Genomic DNA, 11,872 nt, shown 5'->3' with positions numbered 1-11,872 from the left:
TCAGCAGTATGTCCACCGTGAAGACAGAGTACTAACTACACGCTCGCGAATCTGCCTGGTCTTGATGCCATAGATAATGGGGTTTAGCATAGGAGGGGCTAACATGCAGACATTTGCCAGCAGGATGTGGGTATGGAGAGGAACATGATGCCCAAACCGCTGAGTAATTATGGTAAAAATGCCAGGCAAGTAGAACATGGAAATGACCCCAAGGTGAGAGCCACATGTGCCCAGGGCCTTTTGCCGAGCTCCTCGGGAGGGGAGGCAGAAGACTGCACTAAGGATGAAGGTGTAGGAAACCAAGATGAGCAAGGCATCTATCACTACAGTAGAGAGAAGAACTGACAAACCATACCAGACATTGACACGAATATCAGCACAAGCAAATTTGGCAACAGCCATGTGCTCACAGTAGGTATGTGGTAGCACATTACTATGGCAGAAAGGCAGCCTCTTCACCAGGAACACATCTGGGAGTATCACAGAGAAGCTTCGCAGGACCACAGCCAGGCCAACCCTTATGATTACTGTGTGACTGAGCACTGTGGTATAACGCAGTGGGTCACAGATGGCCACATAGCGGTCAAATGCCATGGCCAACAGAATCCCTGATTCAGCAATGAAGGTGGCATGGATGAAGAAGATTTGGGTGACACAGCCATCAAGGGAGATCTCTCCAGCATGGAACCAGAATATGGCCAGGGCTTTGGGCACAGTGGTAGTGGACAGGATGAGGTCAGCCACAGCCAGCATGCTGAGGAAGAAGTACATGGGCTCATGGAGGCTGTGTTCAGTGATGATGATGAAGACAAGGAGGCAATTCCCAAGGACAGCAACAAGGTAGGAAATAAAGAAGGGGAGAGAGATCCATGTGTGCTGGTCTTCCAGGCCAGGGATCCCCAGCAGAATGAAGAGTGAGTGGCTGGTACCAGTGTGGTTGGGGGTTGCCATGCCCAGAATGAGTCATTTGGGTGTTGATGTATAGGATTTGGCAGTCATCTCTTCTCCCCTTCCATGAAGGTGAATGGGACTGGAGCAGGGAAGTGGAGACAGATCATTTTTCATTGGCTGAGAAATGGAAAGACTCTGGTCAGGAAATCAGGAAATGTGGGTTAAAACTCCTTGCCATTCTATTCACTAACTATGCGATCTCAGTAAAATTACTTCCTTGCTCTGGGACTCTTTTTTCATCACCTTAAAACTAAAGTTGATGAGAAGTTAGATTACATATCTGTAAGTGAGTTGTTCCAGCTCTTTAATGCCATAGATTTTAGCCTCCAGTTATTATAAACAGTTAAGAGCTGTGAATAACACTGCAGTTTCCACTTGGACCATCAAAAATGTGATCTGCATCTCCAAAGGAAAATGGTAAATGAGTTAACTATCAATTTAACAAACCTTACTAAGCACCTACCATGGTTCCTGAAGGATCTATTTCAAGGAGAGACAGACAGTTAAATAAACTATCTATACAATACAGAGAGTATAGAGGAAAAGTTCAACACAGAGAGCTGTGGAACACATGGAGAACTTCCTAGGAATTCAGAAAAGATTTTCTGAGAGTGTCACCCTGAGTTGAACCTTGAAATATAAGTAAGAGTTTGCCAAATAAAGTCATATGAGGAGGCAAGAACATGAACAAAGTCACAGAGACCTGAAAGGACATGGAGTTTGGAGGAAAATTATAACAATTCAGGGTTACCATAGCATAGAGGACATAGCACGAAATGGTAGGAAATAATGTCAGATAGTGAGGTCGAGGCCAAAACACTGAGGGCTCTGGTTATTAGTCCAAGGAGTTTAGAATTTATGTTGAAGCAATAAGAGCCACTGAAGAGTTTATAATGAGAGAATGGCACGGTGAAGTTTGCATTTTAGGTAGCTCTCTGGCAGGACTGCGTAAGAAGGATGGGGAAGGGAGAAGGCAGGTTGGAAACAGATCAGTTAGGAGCGGCTGTGTGTAAGGGCTGCATGTGCATTATCTCAATCACCACACCCTGAGAGAACTGTAGTCATTCCCCCCATTTTACCGATGGGAAGAAAACAGTTAGAGAGTTTAAGTCATCCTCCACCCAAGATCACCTGGACAGTAAATGGCAGAGCTAGAATTTGGTGACCCACATCATCTTTGAATCACATCATGTCTGCCCTACTCCACCTTCATCCCCTTCATCAGGTGATTGTAATTTCCTGACTCTTGGCCCAGGGAGAAAAACAAAACTCATCCATCGTTCATTCCCTTCACCTCCCCACCCTCACTCTGCCATCTACAAATTTACATTTGAATTGTCTTTTCCCTCTTGCTACTATTCAAGGCTTAGCCTTCCATCTGTGCACTGGACCCCAACCTTCTCTTCTTTTTAAGTACCTCTCCCCATTATTCTGTCATGCTGGTCATTTCAGACTCTCCCTCTCTGTTGGCTCCTTATCCTTAGTGTGCAGATATGTCCAGGTGTCTCTTCCTCCATTCACCTTTGTTTTACAAAAGGAGGGATGTGTTCTCTCTTCATCTAACCTCTTACCACCTTCCTGATCTTTACCCAATGCCATTTTACTTATAACTCCAATATGCTACTAAAGCTTCCTTTTCTAAAATAATCTATCATACTGCCATATCTAATACTACTTTTCATTTCTTATTATTAGTAATCTCCAATTTCTATTATTAATATATCTTTGATAATATCAACCATTAAATACCTACCAAGTATTAGATATATTTATTATTTCTAATCATCACACCAAATCTGTGAAATTAAAGTATCACTGGTTCATACATGAGGAAACTGACTCTCAGATAAGTAACTGCCCAAAGTCAAACAACCTCTTAGTAGCTAAACTGGTATTTGAATCCAGGACTATTAGGGTCAAAGCTTCCATTAGCTTTAGAAACTTCCATTTTGTTTTGTTGATTATCTAGTCACCTTTCTTTGGCTTCCTCTCCACTCCCTTCTAATTCTCTTATTTCACAAGAATGTCTAAGACATGTAAGACAGTGTAATATAGGAAACATCATACGGGCTTTAGACCTACCTGAGTTCAATTCCAGCTCTGCCTGCTACAAATCCACGTATGTGCATGCGCGCACGCGCGCACACACACACACACACACACACACACTTCCATTTATATTACCATACACATTCATTTATACAGGCACAACACACATATTTGCTCACACAAATTTTGATGAAGATCTACACACTAACACACATTTTTCCTGTTCACACAAATAGCCCTTCACAATGAACATATACACTTTTAAACTTCCCTTCATGTATATACCCACCCAAATTGACACGCAGTCATTTCCCACTCAAACTCACTCACAGACATAAGTTCTGACTTATCTAAGTCATAATTTTGCCTGTGCATTCAGCATGCTGACTCTTCTCCCATTAAATCAGTTTCCTTAGGGAGGTGGAGCTTCTAGAGGTTACTCAACTCTTATGCCTGCCTCCAGCCTGACAGTTCCCTCACCTGTACCAGAAAAGAGAACTCTCTTTGTGAATGCAATTCACAGGACAACACCCCCTGCTTCACCAGTTCCATACAGATTCACCCAAACATGGGTCAGAGATATAAAATATCAGTGATGGTTGGCACTTTATACCAGGGGTCATCAAACTGCAGCCTGTGGGCCAAATCCTGCCCACTACCTACTTTTATAAATAAAATTTTATTGGAACACAGCAGTGCCCAGTTATTTACATATTGTCTATGACTGCTTTCATAGGACAGACTGAATAGTTGCAACAGAGACCATGTTCAAAACTTGTAAAAAGAGTAAAATATTTGCTCTTGCCCTTTACAAAAACCATTTTGGCAATCTCTGCTTTAGAATAATCCTGTTGTATGACTTATTATTTACAAAGGCCACAGAAGGAATGGCAATTTTCCCAAGGTCACAGAGGAAGTGAGTTAAGATGTCTTGCCTCTCATTCCACCATTTCCACCATGCCACAAAACTTCTCCAGAAATATTTTGGTCTGTCCTCTCTGACTGCTCTCAAGGGATAGAGAATTCCAAATATAGCTCCATTGGGTGACCAAATGATGAAGGCAATCCATTATTGTTTCCCATGTCTCTCATCAATAAATTCATCATTTCCCACCTCCTTTATATTCAGTCAGTCCCCACCGTTCCTGCCTGTGGGCAGAAGGGCCCACAGAAGCACCAGGCTATCCCAGTGAGTACCAACCTACATCTCGGGTCACCCCAAACTGTGCAGCACAGCCATCAGGAACCACAGACTAGAGACATGCCCCTGCTCCAGGGTGTTCCCACAACCAGCAGACTGTGTGCAGTGGCCAAGGGACCAAGCCAGAGGAGGAAATGAAGGCAAATAATTTTCCTCTGAGCATCTTTGGGGACCATAGGCTTTTTCATGTGACTTTCTTCTCCCCTAGGATCTCCTCTAAAGCCAGTGGCATAACTGTAAAGCTCTTAACCCTTTCTTGTCTGAGTGCCAGGGCCTCATGTGAAAAGTATGCCTGAGAGCTTATATGAGCTTAGGAGAGAAAAGGAGGTGGGAGAGAAGTTTTAGAGAGAGAGGTCAGGGCAAAGGAGGAGAATGTGGTTAGGACCCTGAGCAAGTCCCAAGCACTTATTCCAGTGCATTCTCTTCAACCCTGATTTCCAGAAGGCACAGAAACACTTTAGGAGCCAGAATCCTAGATTCTCTTAAATGTTCATTTGTTCATTCACCATCCATTCAAGCCAACGTGTATAAAATTCTAACAATGTTAACAGCCCCATAATAAAATGTTGAACAAAATCAAATCCATTTTAAATTTATTTGTATTGTATTTAGATCTAATGCTTTGATTCTTTCATCAAGGAATTTTCTTTCTTTTTATTTATCTATTTTTTATTGAAATAGAGTTGATGTGCAATATCATATAAGTTACAGGTATACAATATAGTGATTCACAATCTTTAAAGGTTATATTTCATTCATAGTTTTTTTTTTTAAATATTGGCTATGTTAATTTCCAAAGAGCCTGGGCCAGGCCCACCTGCTGGTTTTGGAAGGTCTCCTGGGGACACAGGCGGTGGCTGCTGCTCACCCAGGGGACATAAAAGCTGGTAGCAGACATTCTGGGAGTGTTCATCTACATGAGCTTTCCTGGACACTGACATCTTGACTGGATAATTGACACCAAGACCTAGCCCCACCCAACAGCCTGTAGAGAAGCCTCAGGCCAAACAACATACAGGGTGGAAACACAGCCCCACCCATCAGCAGACTTCCTAAGCCAAAAATTCCTCCAGACATGGCCCTACCCACCAGAGGCCCAGGACCAAGCTTCACCCAGCAGTGGGCAGGCACCAGCTCCTCCTGCCAGGAAACCTGCATAACCTCTAGTCCAGCCTTATCTGCCAAGGGTAGATACCAGAAATAAGAAAACAATCCCAAAGCCTATGGAAGGAATCCACAAACACAGGCTAGACTCTGCACTGGACCCTGGCCCTTGGGTGACAAGAGAGGAGTGTACTGCTGGGACACATAGGATGTCTCCCACAGAGGGCCAAGGTTGAGAAATGTAACTAACCTACCTAAAAATATATATAGAAGGACAGACAATATGAGGCAGCAGAGGAAAATCTCCTAGGCCAAGGTACAAAATAAAATCCCAGAAGAAATAAATGATGAGAAGATAGGCAATTTATCTGAGAAAGTTTAAAGTAATGATGGCAAAGATGTTCAGAGAACTCAAGAGGAATACAGATGCACAGACCGAAGCTTTTAGCAAAGAGTTGGAAAACATAAAGAATACCCAAATAGAGTTGAAGAATAAAAATCACTGAAATGAACAATACTCTAGAAGGAACCAAGAATAGACTAAATGAGGCAGAAGATCAGATCAATGAGCTAAAAGACAGATTAGCAGAAATCACTACTGCAGAACAGAAAAAAGAAAAAAGAATGAAAAGAAATGAGGATAGTTTAAGAGAACTCTGGGACAACATGAAGCACACTAATATTCACATTATAGGGGTCCCAGAAAGAGAAGAGAGAGAGAAAGAACCTGAGAAAATTTTTAGATACATAATAACCCCAAACTTCCCCAATTTGGGAAATGAAACAGTCACCCAAGTCCAGTAAGTGCAGAGAGTTCCACACAGGATCATCCCAAAGAGGAACACACCAAGGCACATAGTAATCAAATTGACAAAAATTAAGGATAAGGAGAAAATATTAAAATTAGCAAGAGAAAAGCAACAAATAACATACAAGGGAACTCCCATAAGGTTATCAGCTGATTTTTCTGCAGGAACTCTACAAGCCAGAAGGAAGTGGCATGATACATTTAAAGTAATGAAAGGGGAAATTTACAATGAAGAATACTCTGTCCAGCAAGGCTCTCATTCAGATTTGATGGAGAAATGAAAAGTTTCACAGATAAACAAAAACTAAAAGGATTCAGCACCACCAAACCAGCTTTACAACAAATGTTAAAGGAACTTCTCTAGTCATCAAACCATAAGAGAGCAAAAAGAAGAAAGAGAGAGAGAGGGAAAAAAAAGACCTACAAAAGATTGCTTTGGAAGTTCAGGGTCTTTTATGGTTCCATATAAATTTTGAAATTGTTTATTCTAGTTCTGTAAAGAATGTCGTGAGTATTTTGACAGGGGTTGCACTGAAGCTGTAGATTCCTTTGGGTAGTGTGGCCATTTTAATAATGCTGATTCTTCCCATCCAAGAGCACAAGATACCTTTCCATTTTCTTTGTATCATCTTCAATTTCCTTCATCAATGTTTCAGTTTTCAGAGTATAGGTAATCTCCTTGCTTAAGTTTATTTCTAGGTATTTTGTTGTTTTTGATGCAATGGAAATGTTTATGCCAGTTATAAAGTTCCGGTTTTTGAAGTGAAAAAAAAAAGTGAATGAAGGGCTGCAAATGGCAAAATTTCCTTCTTTCTTATGGGTGAGTTGTATTATTACATACGTATGCTGCATCTTTACCCATTTATCTATCGATATGCGCTTGGGATGCTTCATATCTTGGCAATTATAAACAATGTTGCTGTTAATAGCAGGGTATATGTATCTTTTTGAATTAATCCTTATTTTGTGGTTGGCTTTATTCTTTTGATAACTATCTAAGTTTAAAGAGCTAAAACTCTAAACATTCTTAGAAACAATGAACAGTACATATATGTAAATTTTTAAAAAGTGCAGTATATTGTGTATATATATTTACATGCAATATATTGTATATGTACAAATTGTAACAATTCTACCTAATAAAACTGAAAAATGAAAAAAAAGATACATGCACCCTAATGTTCATAGCAATACTATGTACAATAGCGAAAACAAGGAAGCAACCTAAATTTCCCTCGACAGCTTACTAGTTAGAAGTTGTGGTATATTTATACAATGGAATACTACTCAGCCACAAAAAAAGAATAAAATAATGCCATTTGCAGCAACATGGATGGACCTGGAGATTGTCATTCTAAGTGAAGTACGCCAGAAAGAGAAAGAAGAATACCATGTGCTATCACTTATATGTGGAATAAGACAAAAAAAAAAGGACACAAATGAAATTATTTACAAAACAGAGACAGACTCACATCATAGAAAATAAACTGTGGTTACCAGGGAGAAAAGGGGGTGAGGAGAGATAAATTGGGAGTTGGGGATTTGTAAATAGTAACTACTATATATAAAATAGATAAACAACAAGGTCTTACTGTATACCACAGGGAATTATATGCAATACTTTGTAATGGTCTATAATAAAAAAGAATATGAAAAGAAATATATATATATATGTACAAATGAGTCACCATGCTATACACCAGAAATTAACACAGCATTGTAAATCGAGTATACTTCAAATAAATAAATAAATGAATAAATAAATAAAATAAGATAAAATACTATCATCATTAAAAGTATCTAAGGGATCTTGGAGAAGTAATTTATTCCATGTCTGAGGTAGAAAATTATAAGATGAATCTGGAACATCTTGGGCAAAAATGTAAGGAAGTTCTCAAAAAAAAAAAATGATAGAGATACGGCAAAGGTTACCAGAGCCAGTTTGATGTGGCTCTCAGTAGTTAAACTTGGGAGAATTTGAGTAGCAAATTGAATTATCATAGCACTGGTTTATACAAGTTATTGAAGAAAAAAGAATCCATGAGTCCATCCTAATACTAAATAAACAATAAACATGGAGTCTCTTATTTACAATAGAATACCAACTAATAAATGTAATGGGAAATACTGAGCTGCAAAACCACCATTTGCAAGTAGCAAAATAAAAATTGATTCAGGCAAGAATCATCAGGAAATGTTAAAACCCCTAAATGTAGGTTTGTTGGGGAACGATGTATCTCCCAGGCTCAAGGAATCGCCTCAAGTTTTTTCACTGATTACACAGCTTGCAAGGGTGGGGAAATACTTCCAGAGTGGAGAAATCTGGAAGACCCATTCTATTTATAGATCAGTGATAACATCACCAATAAGACTTACATCAGCCACCTAACGATATGATACAAGGGCACAGCAACACTTACGTATTATTCTGGGCAAAAATGTGAAATCTGAATCTACTCATGAGGAATACATCCAAATTGAGGCGCAATATATGAAACCTGGGGGCCTATAACTTTCTTAAAGGGTGGCATTTTCCTAAACACAGTAAAAAGTTAAAGGACTGTTTCAGATTAAAGGGGAGTAAATATACAGCAACTTTAAATAATATTTCATACTAAATTGAATGAAAAGAAAAATAATAATTGCTATGAAAAAGAGTTTGGGGAAAACATGAAATTTGAATATGTGCTGTATTTTGGATTAAAACATTGTATCAGTGTGAAATGTGAATTTGGTCATTGCACTGCTATATAGGTAAGAGACTGTCCTTAGAAGTTAACATGCCAAATATTTAGAGATGAAGGCTCATGATCTCTGCATATTTTACTCAAATGATACAGCAAAAATTTAGACTAGGAACAATGAGAGAGAGAGGGCAGAGAGGGAAATGTGGTCAAATGTTAATAATGGCTGAATCTATAGGAAAGTTTTATTGGAATTTATATTTAAGTAACTCTTCCGTGTTTTCATTATCTCTAAATAAGCATTTAATGGGAAACTAGTTTTATCGAACACTTCTGTAAGTTAAGCAGGCAGGGAGTCTTCCTGAGCAAGCTCATTCCATCATTTTATATAGAAATCTATGAATCTATCATCATACGCACACACACATAGCAGTCTCTTCTTTACAAATAGATACATAAGCACTTATTTGGGCTAAATGAATGAAGAAAAACAGAGAATATTTTAAAGTGTGGAGATATATTACCAGCAAAAGCTATAGGGAAATGTGCAAACCAAGCATTTACTTGTAGATTTGCTGGCAGCCAAGAGAGGAGCACAGAGATTGTTTCTTCATTATGCCCTGACTCACATAAGTACATAACAGACACTGAAATTTTAATGAAGACATTAAAATTTTCTCATTAGCAATTAAAATCCATTACTTCACTTTCTAGAATATGAAATGATGTGAAAATAAGATACAAATTTCATTTTAAATTTGTCAAAATTATAAAGAAAACCATTAAGAATAAGTATTTTTTTTAAATCTAAATACTTGGTGGTTAATTTATTTGTACCAATATAAGATAGGATTCATAGTTACCAATTCTCATTAAAATGAAAACAGGAATATTTAGTGTAATGACATAAACATTCTATTTATTGGAAATAATATATGTGCACACCCAATCCAAGGATGGAGTTATGGAGGAGGGGCTGGTGTTGACAGACATGGAGAGCCATAATAAAGTGACCCATGTGTATGCAATGGAGGGGGTGCTGTTGGAAACACAGCTCTGAATCTGGGTTTCCTGGGGGATTAGCTTCCCCCGGAGTCTTCAGGTAAATGCATAAAAATCCCTGCTCCCTGGTACCCAACACTCTGAGTCCTCCTTGAGTCCTCACATTCTAGGCTATGAAGACTGCATTTGGGGCAGGTGAGTAAGTTTTTTACTGGCATGGTGTAAACTTTTAGGAAGGAAAAGGAGAGTACCCCATCTACACTAGAGGGTTATGGGGACTAAAGTAGATGTTTGAGAATATTAAGATGTTTCTCTGGCACTAAGTAAGTAGAATGATATCTAATGCTCTATAATTTAAAAACGCAGTGATCAACTAACTCCTCCCACGATAGCACCAAACTCCTTAACTTGTAATCAGAGCCAAAATACTTTTGTTTCTTTCTTACCATTGTGTAGTAGATGTAATCACACAGGGGTGCAAACTGTTTTAAATGCATTAAATATTTGTATGACAACAGTTTATCCTTAAATTTCCAAATAACTTCATCCCATTCTCCCCCTAATTTATATCCATCCAATGACATCCAACAGCCAAATAGACTGAATTATCCATTCCATCAGGTTCCCACAGGAGTTTTCCTTTGTACAACTAATATATTCCCTTAACGTATTAATTTAGTTAGATATTTAAATGTCCATCTTCCCTGTAAGATTGTTACCTCATTAAAAAAAAAGCAGATGATATGCAATTCTTAACCCTATGTTTCCATCACCCCTATGGAAACGAATCAGGAAGGTGCCATAAGCTCTGAGTACAGTCTAAAAGTTGAACTGTGTCTATAAACAGAAAGTGAGGTCCCAGGTCATATGCTCCAGGTATGACTACCTTAAACCACACTGGTGTTAGCCACACAGTCTTCCACTTGCTGGGCATCCCCGGCCTTGAGGACCAGCATTTGTGGATTTCCATCCCCTTCTTCATTTCCTATGCCATCACCCTGCTTGGGAACAGTCTGCTCATCAGCATTATCTTCACGAAGCGCAGCCTCCACGAGCCCATGTACCTCTTCCTCTGCATGCTGGCCGGAGCAGACATTGTCCTCTCCACGTGCACAGTACCTCAGGCCTTGGCCATCTTCTGGTTCCGTGCTGGGGAGATCTCCCTGGATCGCTGCATCACTCAGCTTTTCTTTATCCATTCCACCTTCATCTCTGAGTCAGGGATCTTACTGGTGATGGCGTTCGACCGCTACATTGCATATGCTACCTACTGAGATACACCACTATTCTTACACATGCACTGATAGGGAAAATTGGTGTGACTATATTCCTGAGAAGTTATGCTACAATTTTCCCCATAATATTTCTTCTGAAAAGACTGACTTTTTGCAGAAATAACATTCTTCTGCACACGGCTTGTAAGCACATTGTCTTGGCCCGTGTTTCCTGTGATGACATACAAGTAAACATCTGGTATGGGTTTTTTGTCCTAATGTCCACAGTGACCTTAGATGTTGTGCTAATTTTCATTTCATATATGCTTATTCTCCGTGCTGTTCTCCGCATCCCTTCTCAAGATGCTCGCCACAAAGCTTTCAACACATGTGGCTCCCATGTCTGCGTCATCATTCTCTTTTATGGGCCTGCCATCTTCACAACACTTACTCAGAGGTTTGGACACCATATGCCACTCCATATTCACTCTCTGCTGGGCAATGTCTGCATTCTGGCTCCTCCTATGCTGAATCCCATCATTTATGGGATCAAAACCAAACAGATCCGGGACCAGGTGACTCAAGTCTTGTTTTCAAAAAAGGTATGACTTTCAGAATGGAGGCAAAAGTACTGCTTTCTCCACATTTCTCACTCAGAGTCTGAGAAACAAATGAGTTCACCTTTTTAATTCATTGCTAGTCGATAGCTCTAGATAGGCGTTTGGAAAGAGATGAATTAGGATAATTGCTAGACTAATCTTTCCTGGTTTGTTCTGTGCCTTGATGTGGTGAAGTAGTCCTCATTCCACTTATCTACCTTGGGACATTGCTCTATATATTCTTCCCTCTGTCTGCTCTA

At 39.5% G+C, this 11,872-nt stretch overlaps 1 protein-coding gene and 1 pseudogene across 1 annotated transcript; one reads left to right on the top strand and one right to left on the bottom strand.

The window, feature by feature from the left end:
• LOC102541710 (olfactory receptor 52B4-like) lies at window positions 1–951 on the bottom strand. The gene has a single exon (XM_006203568.1). The coding sequence runs from the start codon at window positions 949–951 to the stop codon at window positions 1–3; it is 951 nt and encodes a 316-aa protein (XP_006203630.1).
• A 9,726-nt stretch (window positions 952–10,677) lies between these two features.
• On the top strand, window positions 10,678–11,621 carry LOC102541458 (olfactory receptor 52B4-like; annotated as a pseudogene).
• Window positions 11,622–11,872: the final 251 nt, after the last annotated feature.

This window comes from Vicugna pacos, chromosome 10, assembly GCF_048564905.1.
Source record: "Vicugna pacos chromosome 10, VicPac4, whole genome shotgun sequence".
Taxonomy (NCBI): Eukaryota; Metazoa; Chordata; class Mammalia; order Artiodactyla; family Camelidae; genus Vicugna; species Vicugna pacos.
The sequence above is the reverse complement of the archived record's forward strand: the minus strand, read 5'-3'. Positions and strand labels throughout refer to the sequence as shown.